General features: G+C 38.1%; 1 protein-coding gene across 2 annotated transcripts in view; it reads left to right on the top strand.

Annotated features, from left to right (window-relative positions):
- The first annotated feature begins 9,242 nt into the window (after positions 1 to 9,242).
- LOC126715774 (uncharacterized) overlaps positions 9,243 to 18,654 on the top strand; it is a 73,652-nt gene continuing 64,240 nt past the window's right edge. Inside the window, exons 1-13 of one of the 2 annotated variants that reach the window (XM_050416561.1) lie at positions 9,243 to 9,461; positions 9,846 to 9,925; positions 10,752 to 10,869; positions 11,006 to 11,184; positions 12,473 to 12,555; positions 12,672 to 12,856; positions 13,148 to 13,209; positions 13,420 to 13,528; positions 13,625 to 13,744; positions 15,028 to 15,147; positions 15,265 to 15,385; positions 15,477 to 15,633; positions 18,248 to 18,320. In XM_050416561.1, coding sequence (XP_050272518.1) covers positions 9,275 to 9,461; positions 9,846 to 9,925; positions 10,752 to 10,869; positions 11,006 to 11,184; positions 12,473 to 12,555; positions 12,672 to 12,856; positions 13,148 to 13,209; positions 13,420 to 13,528; positions 13,625 to 13,744; positions 15,028 to 15,147; positions 15,265 to 15,385; positions 15,477 to 15,633; positions 18,248 to 18,320 — 1,594 coding nt within the window. In that variant the 5' untranslated portion in view covers positions 9,243 to 9,274. The remainder of the gene's footprint in view (positions 9,462 to 9,845; positions 9,926 to 10,751; positions 10,870 to 11,005; positions 11,185 to 12,472; positions 12,556 to 12,671; positions 12,857 to 13,147; positions 13,210 to 13,419; positions 13,529 to 13,624; positions 13,745 to 15,027; positions 15,148 to 15,264; positions 15,386 to 15,476; positions 15,634 to 18,247; positions 18,321 to 18,654) is intronic. The other variant, XM_050416560.1, reaches the window with a different exon arrangement.

Below are 18,654 nucleotides of genomic sequence, written 5' to 3'. Positions count from 1 at the left end.
TATTTTCTGAAGGATTTACTGTCAAACTGAAGACCATTATCCGATATGAGGGAATGAGGGACCCCGAAGCGGGTAACAATGTTTTTTCAAATAAATTTCTTAGCATCCACATCTCTGATATTTGCTAAAGGTTCAGCTTCAACCCATTTAGTGAAATAGTCAGTGCCGACCAGCAAATATCTTTTGTTCCTTGCTGGTTTGGGGAAATGGCCAATTATATCTAAGCCCCATTGGGCAAAAGGCCAGGGGCTAGACAGGGGGTTCAGAACCCCTCTTGGCTGATGTATGTTTGGCGCAAGTCTCTGACACTGATCACACTTCTTCACATATTCTTATGCTTCTTTCTGCATATTCGGCCACCAGTAGCCCTGAGTGATGGCTCTATGAGACAAAGATCTGCCTCCGGTGTGACTTCCACAAATTCCTTCATGCAGTTCCTTAAGGAGTAGCTCTGTCACTTCGGGGAATATAGAGTAGATATGGCCCAGAAAAAGAGCGTTTGTACAACTTTTGGTCCTCGGATAGCCAGAAACGAGGAGCTTTTCTCCTTATCTTTTCAGCCTTTGATTTGTCTTTTGGCAAGATGTCTTCTCTAAGGTATAGTATTATAGAATCCATCCAACTGGGCCCTGCCCTGATTTGGTGAACATGAACCGTTAGTCCTTTGACCTCAGTGGGTTTACACAAGTCTTCTATAACGATAACCCGAGGTAGGCTTTGTGCTGAGGAGGTTGCCAACGTGGCTAGAGAATCGGCGTGTGTGTTTCCACCTCTGGGGATGTGCAAAAGAGTGAAGGATTCAAATCCCGATTGCAGATGTCTAACTTAACTCAAATACCCTTGCATCCTCTCATCTCTTGCTTCTAGCTTGCCCTTCACCTGGCCGACAATCAACCTCGAGTCTGAGAATATCTTTATTGTCTTTCCTCCAATTTTTTGAACCATGGACATTCCTTCCAGCAAGGCTTCGTATTCAGCTTCGTTATTCGTGGCCGAGAAGCCCAATCTTAGTGACTTTTTTATGGTGAGCTTCTCGGGCAAGATTAGAACTAGCCCTACTGCAGAGCCCCTTTGGTTTGCTGCATCATCAACGTATACCTTCCAGCAAGGAGGTTCTTGCAGGGATACTGTGCCAACCGATTTTCCATCCATGTTCTGTGTTGTTGATATTTCCTTTAATGGGGGTTCAGTGAACTCGGCCACGAGGTCTGCTAGTACTTGACCCTTGACGGAGGTACGGGGCATGTATTTGATGTCAAAAGGTCCTAGAACTGTGCCCCACTTTGCAATCCTCCCCGTGTAATCAGCACTTCGAAGTATGGCCTTGAGTGGAAGTTGAGTTAGGATGATGATTGTCTGCGCTTGGAAATAATGAGGGAGTTTTCTTGTACCATCCACCAGTGCTAGGATAGCTTTTTCCAGCGGTAGATAGCGAATCTCGGCCTCATGCAGTGATTTGCTCACATAATAGACTGGTCGTTGTACTCTATTATCAACCCGTATCAATACCAAACTCACAGCATGGAGGGCCACCGCGATATAAGAAAACAAGACTTCGTCCGCCTTGGGACTAGACATGATAGGCGGCCGAGATAGATATTCTTTAAGTTACTGAAATGCTAAAGCACATTCTTCATTCCATTCAAATCCTTTCCATTTATTCATCAATAGGAAGAAATGTCTGCATCTATCCGCGGATCGAGAAATAAATCGGTTTAAAGCAGCAGTCATTCCAGTTAATTTCTGAACCTCTTTGAGATTCCGAGGCAGTTGTAGATCGTTTATCGCCTTAACTTGGTTAGGATTAACTTCAATTCCCCGGTGGGGTTACCATGTAGTCCAAGAATTTTCCTGATCCCACACCAAAAGAACATTTGGAGGCATTAAGGCGTAACTTGTGTTTTCTCAGTATTTCAAAAATGCTTCTGAGGTCTCCCACATGCTCGGACACCACTTTGCTCTTCACTACCATGTCGTTTATATAGACTTCAATATTCTTGCCCAACTGAGGTTCAAACATCTTAATCATCATCCTTTGATAGGTGGATCCTGCATTTTTCAAGCCGAAGGGCAATACCTTGTAGTGGTAGTTTCTGGCGAGAGTAACAAAGGCTGTCTTTTCCTAGTCCTCTAGTGTTAGCGGTATTTGGTGATATCCTTGAAAAGCATCTAAGAAGCTCATTCGAGAATGGCCTACAGTAACATCTAACAGCTGGTCTATCCGAGGCATAAGAAAGGGATCTTTCGGACAAGCCCTGTTTAAATCCGTGAAATCCATACACACTCGCCATTTTTCGTTTTTTTTCCTTACTACCACAATATTGGCCAGCCATGTAGGATAGAAAACCTCTTTGATAGCCCCTGCCTGCTTAAGCTTCGTCACTTCATCTTTGACAGCATCAGAATGTTCTCTGGATGAGCGCCGAGGAGGTTGTTTTTTGGGAGTAACAGATGGGTTAACATTTAAGTGGTGACAAATGAAACTTGGGTCTACCCCCGGGGCTTGATAAGCATTCCACACGAATAAATCCACATTTTTTCTCAGGAATTCGATTAGCTTTTGTCTCTCTTGGGGAGGTAGCTGGGAGCCGACCTAAAAGAACATCTCCAGATCATCACCAACAGTAACCTTTTCTAGATCTTTGCACTTCGCTTCCTTGGTCGATTCATTGTTGGACATTACTAGGGTTCTTAATTGCTATGAGTTCGTTTCAGCAGAGGCCGAGGACTCCGTATTGGGCCTATGCAAGATGGCAGCCACCATGCACTGTCTAGCCATGGATTAATTCCCTAGAATCTCTTTAACTTGGCTGTTGGACGGATATTTCACCTTTTGGTGGAGGGTAGAAGAAACGGCTTCTAAAGCATGGAGCCAAGGTCTGGCCACAATAGCCGTATAAGGTGAATAAGCATCCACCACAATGAAGTCTACTTCCACCACATCTGAATCGGTTTGAATTGGCAGTCTAATCTGACCTCTTGGAGTAACTATCTTCCCTTCGAAACTTGCTAGTGGGGAATCGTACGTTGTTAGGTCCTCGGGTTTCAAATTCAGCCCCTTGTACAGGTCGGGGTACATTATCTCGACAGCACTTCCCTGATCTACCAACATTCTTCTTACATCGTATCCCCTATTCTGAGTGTGACCACCAAAGCATCATCATGGGGTTGGATAGTTTCGATCTTATCATCGGCTGAGAAGCCCAAGACTAACGAGGCCTCTATTCTGGCTCTTTTTGGTTCTGAATTACTGTCTTCGGTTGATAGTCGAGCCACCGACATCACTCTAAAGGGATAGGACCCAGTCCTACTGAGGGCAACGAAGATGACATTGATCGTTCCTAGAGGAGGTCTTGAAGAAGAATCTCTCCATGGATCCGAAACTGTCTGCCCCGCTTGGCCACTAGAATGGTGCAGTAGCTACTTCAATTTCCCTTCTCGGACCAGCTGGTCCAAATGATCCCAAAGATTCTTGCAATCTTTCGTGGTGTGCCCTTAATCCTGATGATATTGGTAGTAAAGACTTTGGTTGCGTCTCAAGGGGTTTCCAGCCATCTTATTTGGCCATTTGAAGAATGGCTCGTTCTCGATCTTCTCTAGAACTTGATGCATCGGTTCTTGGAATACCGCACTAACGGTCTGGGTGTTGGTAGACCCTGATTGTCTAGCAAAATCTCTTCAGGACCGGTTATTATTGAATTGGTCCGACCTGAAATCCCTCATCTCCTGAGGGATAACCTTAGCCTTTCCTTTACCCAGTTGCTGATCTTCCTCAACCCTTTTATACTTGTCAATACGGTCCAAAAGTTGGCGCAGGCTGGTGACTGGTTTTCTTGTTAAGGACTTCCTTAAACCATGCTCGGCTGGGAGGCCACTCTTGAAAGTACTGATGGCGACATTTTCAACGTCACCCTCTATCTCATTGTACATCTCCCAGTATCTGTCCGAATATATTTTCAGGGTTTCCCTTTCTCGCATGGACAAAGACAGTAGGGAGTCTAAGGGCCGAGGGACCCTGGTACATGTGATAAAATGGGAGCCAAACGCCCGAGTGAGCTCCTTGAAGGAATTTATAGAACCCGTTTTCAAGCCGTCAAACCATCTCATCGCCACGGGTCCCAAACTGGATGGGAACACTTTGCACATTAAGGGTTCGTCCTTAGAATAGACAGTCATTTTCTGATTGAAATGGCTCACATGCTCCATCGGGTCTGTTTGCCCATTATAGATGGTGAATGTTGGCTGATGGAAACGCCGAGGAGGAGCTACTCTTTCAGTTTTACGCGTGAACGAAGACTTGGCAATCTGGTTCAAGGCTGTGCTCATCACATCATTTCCCAATCCTCTATGAATGGGGCTTTTGCATCGGTGTTCACTATGATGCTCTTCTTTATATGAGAAAGATTCCCTAGGGGGAGTCCTTGATCTACGTCTATAACCGCTATCCTTCTCATCGTCGGAGGAGGAATCAAACAGGGTGGGAGTTTGTTTTCGTTGTGCGTGGCGTAACTTCTTCTTGAGCTGGTCGATTTCCCTTTGTATGGCTTTATTGTGTTGTTCTTGAGAGACGTGACTCCCAACTCGGGAGTGGCTCTTGCTAGTGTGTGTAACGTGCACGCTACCCTCCCTATCTCTCCTTCGTTCAAGATTGGCGAAAGGATTTTCACGTTGAGATGCCATGGATTCTGCTTGATGTGAGCCTAAATTTGCCATATTTGACCGTTGTTTTCACTATCAGACAAGTTCTTCCCCACAAACGGCGCCAATTGTAGGGTCCCGATTTGTGGCCCAAACCCAAAATATAGGGGGTCTTGGCCCAATGAGCCCAATACAATAAATTTGTAGAGAGTGGGTCAAAAAACTAGACTCTAATGAATTGAACAAAGGCTAATATTAGGGGTGTGCAGAAAACCCATCGACCCGCCAAACCCGACCCAACCCAACCCGACCCATCGGGTTGGGTCGGTTTTTAAGGCTTGGTGGGTTGGGTTGGGTTACAAAAAAAAATTTTATGGTGGGTTGGGTTGGGTTTGGGTTATAAAATTACAAACCCACCAAACCCGACCCGACCCACCCATATTTAATATATATTTAAAATATATTTTATATTTAATAATTTTTTTTAAATCAATTGTAGGGCACTTTTATATATATATATATATATATATTTAAAAAAAAAAAATATATATATATATTATATATTTAATAATTAAAAAAAAAACCAGCTGTAGAGTAGCATTTCCTCAGTTCCTCCTACTAATACTAATTTAATATATATATATATATAATATATAATATATAATTAATAAATTTTTTTAAATAGTCAGTTCTTCCTATCCTATATAAAAGCCAATTAGTTCACACAAATCCTAATAAATTATTATTGTTGTTTAGTCATTAGTGTTGTTTGCCTTTAAGGAGTTACATTGATACTAATCTTTAGGTTTTTTTGATATATTAATATTTTTTTTCTACTCAATTTAATAATAATAATAAAAAAAATTTGTCAAACCCATGGGTTCAACCCGACCGAACCCGACCCATGTGGGGTTGGGTTGGGTTGGGTTGAATTTTTTTTGACCTACCATGGTGGGTTGGGTCAAAAAATCCCCTCAACCCGACCCAACCCGACCCATGCACACCCCTAGCTAATATGGAGTTAGACGACAATCAGGTACAAACAAGGTGTATAGACATTAATGGACTTTCGATTCGAGGAGGCTATAATCATATGTATTGATCACAGTTAAATACAAAGATAATTTTGGTTACTACAGTGTTCTGTTTTTCCTTTTTCCAATCCCCTTTCCATGAAGATTCTTCCACCTTATATATCTTCTTTTGGATCATCTTCACCCTCCACTTGTTGATCATCCGAATCCTTACTTGAGTACCTGTCCCATCAGACACCCTCTCTGGTTTTTTGTAAATTGTGGTAGCTAAGATAGTACTGTTCAGAGGTCTTCTCCACATAAATGCGGCCAGAAAAGTAGCTGCAGTGCATTTAATGCGGTGGTGGTAGCTTTCCCTTAGATATTTTTAGGTTTCCTCCCTTCTCATATGTTCCTGAAACGTGTCTTTATCATTGGAGCTTCTTGGAGGATTATACTAACGGATAAAGTACATATTGTGAACTATTTTCATCATAATCCTCCTCGGATTGCCTCCCATTTGTTCCTCATCTTTGAGACTTTAATTGGGAACGTTTAACAATTACTTGCTCCTTCTCGGACTTATCAATGTCCTCGGACAAGGCCCAAGGCCCAATACACTATTTTGGGCCGTAGTTCCTACAGATATATATATATATATATATATATATAAAATTTTTTTTGTCATGAATAAGACAATATATATTTTTCTCCCCTTTTTTGTAAATCTATTTCAAATTTTTTTCTCAAAAAAAATTCAACATTTTTTTGTTGAGAAACTCAAAAGTATAATTTTTAATGGCATGGTACACATGTATATGTCATTTGTCACCGTAGTACACTAATGAAAATGAACGGCAAAATCGATATGAAAACATAATCAAGCATGAAAGATTAAAATAAAAATTTGAAATGTAAAATTTCAAAATAAAAACAATTCCAAACTTTAAGAACCCAAACTCCAAAGTGTAATTTAGTATAAAAAAGAAAAAAGAAAACAAAACTATGATTCAACATACACTTCAAAAAAAATGTTCTTGCCATCATCAATGAGTTGTTTAAATTTAATAATTAATTAGTTGTTAATAATTATTCAATTATGAATTACATGCAAACTTTTTCAAAAACTACAATTTTTTTATTTATTTTTTATTTATGAATCATTTTGTAGGCATACTTAATAATTGTGATTAAGTATGTTTTTATTGATAAATTGTGCACAATTTAACATTTTTTCTTTTATAAAAAATCCATAACCACCTATGATGCCTATTCTCTAAATTACACCGGTCTCTCTTACAATCTATTTGAAAAATATATAGACACTTTTAGTAGAGTATGCAAAACATTTTAACATGTACCTTTAACACATTTGATAATAAAAGCTGTATTTCTTATACCTTTACTGAAAATATTTTTTAAGTATCTATACAAAAGATATTATCAGGAGCGAATGTAATATGTTGAAACTCTAAAAATATATATGTGGGGGGTAAAAGACTAATAGGCCCATTTCAATATCTATACTGGGCCAGGGGCCCAGCCCATGGAAAAACCCCTCCTCAGCCATAGGAAAATCCTCCTCGGATGGATATAGCCGAGGGTAAAAGAGGTAACAGATCACCGGTAGCGAGACTCCAGATCCTTCCATAGGGCAGGGAAAGCACGAAAGTAGAGAAAGACAACAGATAGAACGGAAGCGTCTAAGGGAAGACTGCCTTTATTGCATTCAGTGCCTTGTGCCTGACACAGCCATACTTCTCTGTCCTTACAACCACTTCCAACAACTGGAGGTAGGGGCGGATGAGACAAGTATCTACCCTAGGGACCCCAGTCAGGAGGAGGAAAATGACTATAAAAGGGGGAGTAAAGAGAAACAGAGGGGGACCCCAACACACCAGAAGCACAAAGAAAAGCTCCTCAGATCTTGCCGAGGACCAATTCTCTCTGTTAAACTCGGCTCATGGGGAATACCTCGATGGTCGTCATTCACTCACCAAAGCCCAGCTCTTTGGCCCACACTTTACAAATTCATTATAAAAGGCTCACTGGGCTAAGGTTCCATGCATCTTGGACCTGGCCTGAAAAAACGTGTCCCTACAATATATATATATATATATATATATATATATATATAATTATTTTTCGAGAATCATGGTAGTCCTTAATTATGCTGAAATTATTAAAACATCCTGCAGGAGAAAATAAAATTGATGAAAAATCATAAATTAACAATGAAGTTGATATAAACAATTTGTGTGTATATATGTATTGTAGGTATAAGGGCCCAAAATTGTATATTGTGCCTTGGGTTTTGTTTGAGGACATTGATTGGTCCAATGACGAGTAAACAACAGTGAGGGTGTTATGTTCAAAGCCCTATAAATAACATGCAAGTGAAAAAGTTAGTAAAGATGGTTCGAGGAGGAGTGTCTCCTTGGATAAACAAAATGCAAATAAAACATGTGTTCCATTACTCAAGGTGACCTTCTAGGAAATTCCGCTGAGACGGACGTGCATCGTGAACGTACTGGAAGAGTTGAAGCTAGGAAATATCTAAGGAAAAGCTGCTGTCACCGTATTGAATGTCCTGCAGCTAACTTTCTGGCCACATTTATGTGGAGAAGACCCCTGAATAGTGCTGCCTTGGCTACCACAACTCACAGAAGGCCAGAAAGGGTGTCTGATGGGACAAGCATTCAAGTGGTGACTCAAATGATTGACAAGTGTAGAGTTAAGATTGTCCAAAGGGAACTATATAATGTAAGGGGTCCTTCATGGATGGTGGGATCGGAAAAATAGAAAAAGAATACTGTAGCAATCAAAATTGTACTTGTACTCTGTTTAATTGATTTTTATGAAAAGTTACCTCCTCGAACAGTGAATTCATTTAGATTAGTGCTTCTTGTTTTTTTTTTTATTATCCTCTAAATCCATACTAGCTGTTATCCAATTCATTAGAGCCTAGTTCTATGACTCATTCCCTACAAATTTATTGTATTGGGCTCATTAGGTCAAGATCCCATACATTTTGGGCTTGAATTGTGAAACGTGTCCTTACATGTATATATATATATAATTTTTTTGAGAATAAGACAATATATATTTTTCTTTCCTTTTTTGTAAATCTATTTCAATTTTTTTTTTCTCAAAATTAACTCAAAAATATAATTTTTAATGGCATGGTGCATATGTATAGGTAGTAATTATTTTGTTCATATAATATTACTCAATTTGCCATTAAGTGCCTATAAAATAAGGTCATTTTTTCAATAACGAAATCAAAAGTAAAAACGGATTTAAAAATTATTTTGAAAATGAAATCAAATTCGAGATTCAAAATGAATAATCTCAAACATAAAGGACTCAAATAAAATCAATCCTATTTTTAGGTTGAAAAGCGTAACAACTTTGCTAATTTTGTGAGTTGTGAATCCCGTGACCTCCACCTTTTTCCCATTTCTAAAAGACACATATTTTTTTTAATCTTTCCATCGTTGAAACCAGAGAAAACTCCAAAAAAAAAATCCAGATTATTTAGCACTAACTAAAAAATCAATCACAATAATCAAATAAAAATAAAAATTAGAAGTAGATAAAACTTAAAAAAGAGAGAAAAGGAAATGACAGGTAAAAGAAGAGAGTTATCTGATTCAACTCCACTCCTCGGCTATCCCCAACCACTACGACATTACACTCCTTTCTCCTCCTCCCTCCTCGAAATGGCCGCCACCACCACCACCGTCGACTCCGCCTCTCTCCGCTCCGTCTTCCTTGGCGTCGACGTCGGCACTGGCAGCGCCCGCGCAGGTCCTCTTTCTCTCTCTCTCTCTCTCTCTCTCTCTCTTCCTATGTATATACACACGCAGAGACACGCACACATGCATGTATATCTATTTGTGCTGATTGAATTCTGTGTATTTTGTGTTTTGGTGAAATGGGTCATTTGTTCCTGACGCGTTTAACGTGTTTATGGGGAGCGTTTACTGTTGGATTGGAATTGGTTTCATTGTTGTGTTTTTTTCCTTATTGGGTACCTAATCCAAGTTTGATAGTTTTTGTTCATCTATGTAATTTTGCCAATCATAAACATATGAACGCATTGTGTATATTTTTAAAGAATGCAAATTCTAGCCGTTACACACTCCTTAGATGATGTGAATTGCTGGGTAACTTTTGGTTTCTAAAATACAGGTCTGTTTGATGAGAACGGGAAGCTTCTAGGTTCTTCTAGTAGCCCAATTCAGATTTGGAAAGACGGTGACTGTGTCGAGGTAATGTTTGATGAACAATGGAACTTAAATATCACTAGACTAGTTAGGGCTGTAAACAATTAGAGCTGACCCGAGCTAAATTACATGTTTAATATGCTTGCCGAACAAGTTTGAGCTTGTTCACGAGCTACTACTTGATTAGCTTATTCTTTTCCAATATATATCAAACAATACCACTAAAATATTTATACCCCTTCACAAATCTATGCCAATAATTAGCAATTAAACCTTAGTTAAATTATATTATTTGAGTTAATTAAATAGAATGATTTATGTTTGTGAATTTATGAAAAATTGATTCACCAACCTTGTATTGTTAGGAAAGATACATAATTTTACTACTAAATGGACTATTTATACTATCAGTAAATTACAAATACTAATGTTATATCTTATGAGCTTATTTACTGACTTATGAAATCATGTTTGAAGTGTGTGTGTGTGTGTGTGTATATATCACTCAAGAGCTTGTTCATGAACACATTACTATATCTGAGCTTGACTTGTTTAATAGTTGAGCCTAAATTTAGGCTAGAGTTTGTCTCATTTCTAAGTAAATGAATATAAATAAGATTTTTCCCAAGCTAAACACCTGAGCTATATGGCCAAGTTACATGTAGTTAGTGTGGATGTCATTCCTTATGAAATCCTAGTAAGAATGTGTTTTTGGGACAGCGTGTTTTCCAAACATCTGTTAGGCCAATAGAATTGTCAAGCAAAGCAATAATTGTTTCTGTTAGGCCAATAGAATTGTCAAGCAAAGCAATAAATGTTTAACAAATATGGGATATAGACATAGTTGACAACCTTTCTTTTTCCGATTCAGCAATCTTCTACAGATATATGGCATGCAATTTGTGCGGCAGTGAAATCTGCATGCTCCCTTGCAAATGTTGCAGGAAAAGAAGTGAAGGGTCTGGGATTTGCAGCCACTTGTTCTCTTGGTGTGTAACTTTCTAATTGCTTATTTTAGCATTTGATTTGAATTAAAGAAAAATTTTCATCTAAGTTGTTTATCATGTCTACAATATGGAGGGTGGGGCTTATTTTCTTAGGAAAAAAAGTGGTTTCTCACTGCAGTTGCGGTGGATGCTGATGGTTCCCCCGTCACGGTTTCTTGGAGTGGTGATTCAAGGAGAAATGTCATAGTATGGATGGACCATAGAGCTGTAGAACAAGCTGAAAGGATCAATTCCTGTAATTCACCAGTATTACAATATTGTGGTGGATCCCTTTCCCCTGAGATGGAGCCACCAAAGGTACTTATATGGCTTGTCTAATCATATTATGTAGTTCGCAATATACAATCCTGTGCTATGGTCTTTTATTAAGTTGCATGGTAGTTGGTGTGTGCGCTTAGCATTGTACTGGATTTCTATTAGCAACTGATTTGCTTATACAGGGTTAACTTTCAAAATTGTTAGAAATACTTACATAATATATATTTTGCGACACCAGCAGCTTGAACCCACTCCCTCTTGCTCCCCCAAACACAAATGGCTTAGGGAGGTACCAACTCACCCAACTTGGCGGTGGTATGTTTATAGGGTGAACTTTTTTGTCTCTAAGTGTGCTTCTTAAGATTGATTAGGGTGAACTTTTTGTCTCTAAGTGTGCTTCTTAAGATTGATTAGGGTGAACTTTTTGTCTCTAAGTGGGCTTCTTAAAGTTGATTTGCAAACACTTATTACATTTCTTAAAGTGGGCTGAAATTGACGGCATGGAACTATTTGAAGTATTATTTAGATTTTTTTATTTATAATTCAATACTTACAACAAGGGAGGGGGGATTTGAACCCTGGATGTCATGTACACACTGGAGGTGCCAATCAATTGAGCTACAAGGCTCTTGGGAAGTATATTTAGAAAATTTTCTTCTGTGTTTCCTCTTTGCTGGGTTTTATTGCTTGAAAGCTTTTAAAGAAATTGTGTGCTTGACTAGGTCATTGTTGTGACACTTAACAACTAAGCTTTAACTTTAAACGATGCAACTTGACTAAAAAAACATTGGGATTAGCTATGGATCCTCAAAACACTAATCAGGGTCAGTCACATGTCATTTTCTATTGCATAGCTGGTCTTATAGCAATCTTAATTTTCCCCCCTTTAGTGGGTCTTTCAAATTATTACAAAAACAAAAAACAAAAGGAAAAAAAAAAAAAAAAAAAATCTAATCCCATTGGATTTCGTACGGTTCTCTTGGTTATAGGAGGTATGGAGACAATGATGATTGGTGACAATAGCATTTCAGTCTATTTTTACATGCTATTCTTGCATGGATTGGACATCGTATGTATTTTACAGTCACTGCCCATCTTTTATATTATTTTGCAATATGAAGCAGAGTATGCGTTCTCTTGTTGCGTACCCTCTGAAAGAGGTGTCACTTTAAGCAGTTTGTTATTGTTGTTTTTGCAAAATAAGCTTATCAACAGATTTAGCTTTCCATTCCCAAGTCATGTCCATAATTGTTGTGTTTAATTGCTGTTTCTGAATTTTTTCGATGTCTCTCTATTGAATATCTTCTGATACAGACTAAAATTTCAGCTTCTATGGGTGAAAGAAAATTTACAAGAATCTTGGTCAATGGTGTTTAGGTGGATGGACTTGAGTGATTGGCTGTCATACAGGTACTTCAAATCTGCCAGTCATGAGTAAATCTTCATAAGTTCAGGCATCTTTCTTATGTACAAGTCAAGTTGGATTTCAACTTGATGATTAACGTGATTTGTTTCGATTCTTCTAGGGCAACAGGAGATGACACTCGTAGTCTGTGCACCACGGTGTGCAAATGGACATATCTTGGTCATGCACACATGCAGAAAGTCAATGAAAAAGATTCCCGAGATATGGAAGCTTGTGGATGGGATGATGACTTCTGGGAGGAGATTGGATTAGGTGATCTTGTAGATGGGCATCATGCTAAGATAGGTATGCTTGTTGGATTTTTATTAATTTCTATTTTGCTTATTTTCTTTGGTGATTGGAGTTCATGACAGCTTAACATGGAGTGTATTTGAAATATAATAAATTTCTTGAATGGGTCTAGTCTTCTTTCTTGATTTTTCTTAACTTACATGTAAACTTTGATTGTAGTAATTAAATATAATCTTTTATTTCCAGTCATTATAAAACTACTTTTGTGTTTTAATTTTAATTATTTATTCTACCTTTTGCAATTTCTGCTGCGGTTTGTGACTTGGCAATGAACAATGTCAACAGGACGAAGTGTAGCTTTTCCTGGCCATCCTTTGGGTTCTGGTCTTACTCCAGCTGCTGCGAAGGCAAGAAATTTTGTACTGAAGATTTCACATTGATTTCCAGTGGCATTCCTTGAGGTCCATTAGCAAAACAAACATATTTATTTAGGTTCAAGAAAATATGATCTGCACTATTTTCCTGGCCTTTGGAGTTTGGAGGGTGATTTGACTTGATACTATTGACACCTATTTTGTAGCTTATTTCTTATGTATTCAAGTTATTTGAATTTCCAGGAACTCGGTCTTGTATCAGGAATACCTGTTGGTACTTCACTGATTGATGCTCATGCTGGTGGCGTGGGGGTAATGGAAAGTGTGCCACAGTTAGATTCTGAAACTAAAGGTTATTATAACTTATCAAAAGATTTTCTTATTAGCATGATTTAGTAGCTTATCTTTGTGTAATATGTTTTTCTTTTAACAATGATAATATTTTCAGAGTGTGATAATGAAGCTATCTGCCACCGCATGGTGTTAGTCTGTGGAACTTCTACTTGCCATATGGCCATATCAAGGAGCAAGTTGTTCATTCCAGGGGTCTGGGGACCATTCTGGTCAGGTACACTTCTGGAACTTTTTTGATAGGTACACTTCTGGAACTTCATATTCAGTATTTAACTCTAGGGATTCGGATCATACTGAATCGTTTAAAATTTGACTGACTGAAGAATTATGGAAGAGGCAACTTATCTTTTTCATGTATTTTGCAATTATTTTAAAATTAATCTAGTATAGAAACATTATTAGAAAAAACAAGCGGGAAAAATCAACTGGAGTTTAAAAAATAGCCTTGAATTTTTTGATGATGGAGGCTGCCTAGTGCATTAATCCAATTGTATAGTGATCTTAGGGACATTGATAATCGTGCAAGTTAAGTTGAGCTCCACTCCATGGAAAGTTAAATTATTCCTCCTCTACATGTGATCCACACTATACAAAGCAGTACAGCAGTCCAAATTTTACTAATTGCATGGCAAACCAGAACTCCTTTCCAGCGTGATAGAATCTCCATGACTCTATTAGGCATAATCCAATCCACTACAAATAACAAAAACACCAATGACTACAATGCCCTCTTGAAGGCACAATATAAAAGAACACAATCTACTGTCTCACTGCTATTCTTATACATATATCATTACTTTAAAAAAATCTTTGTTTTTTTTAAAGTTTGTCAACAATCAATATGGTTCCCAAAGCTGCTGTCCACCCAAAGAATGCAACTGTTTGTGAGATTTTGCATACCAAATGCTCTTATTGGAAAAACTTAAATGCATACTCGCTCTCAAATCCTTGTAAAAAATAGGACCTGAAAACTTTTAGATCGGGACATCCTTTGACACATCCTATTGCCATCCCCTTCCAAAGGGAGTTAGAACAAATCCAAAAATTAATTGGCTGCCTCTTATCACAAAAATCTGACATCCAAATAGATATGTATATGTGTGTGTGTGTGTGTGTGTGTGTGTATCAACAATAGCAACAAACTTTAGTCCCAAAAGTTTGGATTTGGCTATGAATCCTCAACCAACTAATTGGTATTTGTCATGGATCCATTCATAAAAGAAGTGACTAAATTACACACACACATACACACATTCTATCACCCCCTTCCCACCACTAAAAGTGGTGATAGTAATAATTTGATGTATGATGAAGTTTTCTTTTTGGTCATGGAAAATCTAAAAGCTGCTTCATCTTTCAAAGCTTACTTTAATTGTATAACATGAAGGATAGTTTTTCTGTGTTCATAACATGATGTTCTTCTTTCGAGAATTAGTCAGTAGTTCTGTAATTTCTGAATTGGCATGTACATGTAATCGTCCTTTTCTGTGTTTTCAGCTATGGTACCTGAATATTGGCTCACAGAAGGTGGCCAGAGTGCCACTGGTGCATTATTGGATCATGTAGTTGAAAACCATGTAGCATCTCCCCACCTTGCGAATCGTGCTGCTTCTAGAAGTGAGATTGTTTACTCAATTTAGTTCCTAGTTCATGTTTATTGAACTAAACAGGGTGAATGCCTTTGTTCACAATTCTAACATAGATTTACCTAAATTTTCTTTTGTAATCTTTCAGATATATCTGTGTATGAACTTCTGAACAATATATTAGAAACAATGATGCTTGATCTGAAGTGTCCATTTCTTGCTGCCTTGACTGAGGATACACATGTCCTACCCGACTATCATGGGAACAGGTAAATGTTTACATACCAATGTTCAATTTCTCAGGTCATAGTGCCAAAATTTTTTTCCCAAATATTAAACTTCTAAATCTTTATCTCTCAGGTCTCCTATTGCAGACCCCAAATCAAAAGGAATGGTCTGTGGCTTTACCCTCGACACAAGTGAGAAACAGTTGGCTCTTCTGTACCTGGCTACTGTACAGGGTATTGCATATGGCACACGTCACATTGTAGAGCATTGCAATGCCCATGGTCACAATGTAAGAATACAGACCCTTACACTTAAATGTTTATTTGAAATTAGACATCTATCTTATCCTTTAAAAACATTTTTATATAGGCACACTTTGTGACACATGCAAATATGCATGTTTGTCTATTTGTACTTTAGCAACATTTTAAAAAATGGGTGAGGTATTCTGAGAAATATTGTATGTTTTCTACATAGTTCAAAAAATTTCCCCCTTTTTAAAGAAAAATTTTAGTCAGCTCCAGTCATGTCTGCAGTTTTATTTTAAGAGTTCTTAAAATTGCCAATGCGAGATTGGGATCTAACATGCACTCTAAGCTCATCCCTCTCCAGCTCATTATCACTTAAGCCTGGCTTTTGGGGCTAACTTGTTGAAGGTAGGTTTTCCTTAGTTTGTTATGCTGCTGCAGTCCCTTTCCTGTTACACATTCCAAAACTACAATGATTAGCATAAGTGCCCACTTGCTTAATTAATCTGTCAATTAGTCGTTGATATTAGCACTGCATTAGTGCAAGAATCTTGTAGCTCAACTGACACCTTCTGGTGTTTCCGAAAGAGACATGTAGGATTCAAATTCCCCCACCCCCAACTATTGATATATCAAAAGAAAATATCAGAACTGCATTAGTCAATTTAAGAATTTTGTTTTTTCTATTTTGGAAGATTTTTTTCCCCTCAACATCAATGTTAGACTTATGAAAGAACTAAAACCCACAGCAGCATCAACGTGATTTTGAAACTTGGCCTGGTGGAGGCTGTGCTGCCTCTCCTGAGGAATGTTAAAAGAAGTGAAAGGTTAGAGCCTGAGGTGAATGACCAGAACTGCTTTTGGTCCTCCTTCTTGCTTGAAAGATGACAAGGGCTTGAGTAGGAGATTGCCAATGAACTATAGCTCAAATGGCACCTCCTTCTTTTGTAAGTGCAAGGATTCAAGACCTACCAAGTGTGTGTGTAAATAAAAAAAGAGGGTGGGGGGAAGGGGGCTTAAAAAGAGATTATGATGGAAAACACTTTTTGTGGCTTTAACTTTCATCTTCCACTATTATAGCTATTCAATTCAATTGGCTCACCATTACACTTAGGGGCTTCCTAAAAGAAAGTTGAACTTAGGAGTCCGGTGATCAAAAAGAGGATAAGAAAGTTGGCATGACACATGTTGGTGAGCTCTACCTCAAATGATAGCTCCTCCTCTTGCTATGGCAAGGTGGAGGGTGAGGTTGTGGGTTCAAGACCCATTGGGTGCATGGGTAATATATCAATAAAAAGCAAAAAAGGTTGGCAGCATAGTTACCAAATGGTTGCCGAATAAAAAAGCCTACTGTTTAGCAAGTACATGCTCCGCATTAATATCCCCATCAGAAACTGAGAGCAGCATATTATAACTTGGCAAATATACATGTCTATCATGAGTTGTGCTGATAATGCCTGAACCATTAAAAAACCTTGGTATAACATGCTTTGACTTTAAGTTAATAGGTGAGAAACTCAAATATGATATATGGTCCTTTGTCTTCACCTTGTTTGGGCTAGCATGGAAGATGCCTAATCAGTGCTTGCTCTGTTAAAATGTTGGGAAGATCTGTTTCAGTACCAGAGGAGCTAAGGTGTGGCGAGCCTTGCCCTTGTGTGTCGTGGATTTGGTGGTACTAAAGAAACAGACAGGTCTTTGATCTAATTGAATGTCCTGCTGTTGTAATCAAAGAGCATATTTTGCAGTCATCGTTTGATTGGATGCATGCTCTAGGGGGCACCCCTCCATATCTTTTGTTGATTTTATTGATTCTCTATATTTTTTATCTGTACTCTTTGAAAGGGTCATGTATTTTCCTTTTCCATTTATTTTAAAATTTTAATTATGTTAAAAAAGAAGAAGCTCAAATATATACTCCCTACATCCCAAATTGTTGGTCTTGTTCTATTTTGGGATGTCCTAAAATTTTTTCCTATTTCTAAAATTAAAAATCATTAATTTATTGTGTTTTCTGTTATGCCTCTACCAAACAGAAGCATTTTAAACAATAAAAATTTTTGAGAGCTTTGTTTAAGGGTAATTTTGGAAAATTCTATCTTTTTAATTAAAAGACAAGATAATAAATGATATTTCCTTAAAAAGTTGGGTTTTCTAAATAGGGCTAACAATTTGGGATGGAGGTAGTATATGTATTCTAGGCTGTAACCATACTTATGCACGGAAACATTCAGCAGTGGTGAACACATAAGGTGGTCTTACCAAGGTGAGTGAGGTGTTCATCCCGATTTTCATGTTGAATATTATGGATGGGTCACTTGACACCAAAATTTAGGAAATTAAAATGGACACTAGATGCCAACTTAGACAACAATTAGAAACTATATTGAATTCAATTTGGATTCTAATTGTGCTTCGACTTTAATATATTGCATGTAAGTTTCTATATGTGCTTTTGATGGTTATTTATGATTCATGTCCCCTTTATCCCTAACTTACCAATAAATAAAAAGTAGTGACGCCAGAAAATATTGCTTGCTAATATAACAGGTGAATGCTTTTTGAAAGTGTTATTCTTCATGCACTTTTTTGAAACCCCACCCCCCCCCCCCCCTTTTTTTTCCACTCTCACTGTTTTTGATTCTTCCTTTACAGATTGACACAATACTTGCATGTGGCGGCCTTGCAAAGAACCCCCTATTCATTCAAGAACATGCAGATATCATTGGTCTCTCTCTATCTCTCTCTCTCTCTCTCTCTCTGCGTTTGTGTTCTTTTGGGGGGTGGGAGCACACATGTGATGTATATATGATATTTCCCCCCTCCCCCTTTCTATTTGCTTCACTATATGGGATGATTAGGAAGCTCAGCAATGATTGAGGCATTGCTACATGACAGCCTAGAGAATCTCTACTTAGGGGTTGACTTGCAAGGAATGTTTGTTGGATGATTCTAAGTTGATCGAACATTAGATTGATAGGGCTCTATGGGCTGTTTCAGTGTTTAGATTCTGTTAATGGTAAACAAAGCTCAACTTGCAGAGAATAGTAGTGTGGAGCCAT

Source organism: Quercus robur, chromosome 2 (genome assembly GCF_932294415.1).
Source record: "Quercus robur chromosome 2, dhQueRobu3.1, whole genome shotgun sequence".
Taxonomy (NCBI): domain Eukaryota; kingdom Viridiplantae; phylum Streptophyta; class Magnoliopsida; order Fagales; family Fagaceae; genus Quercus; species Quercus robur.
This window is presented reverse-complemented; position numbering and strand designations above follow the sequence as displayed.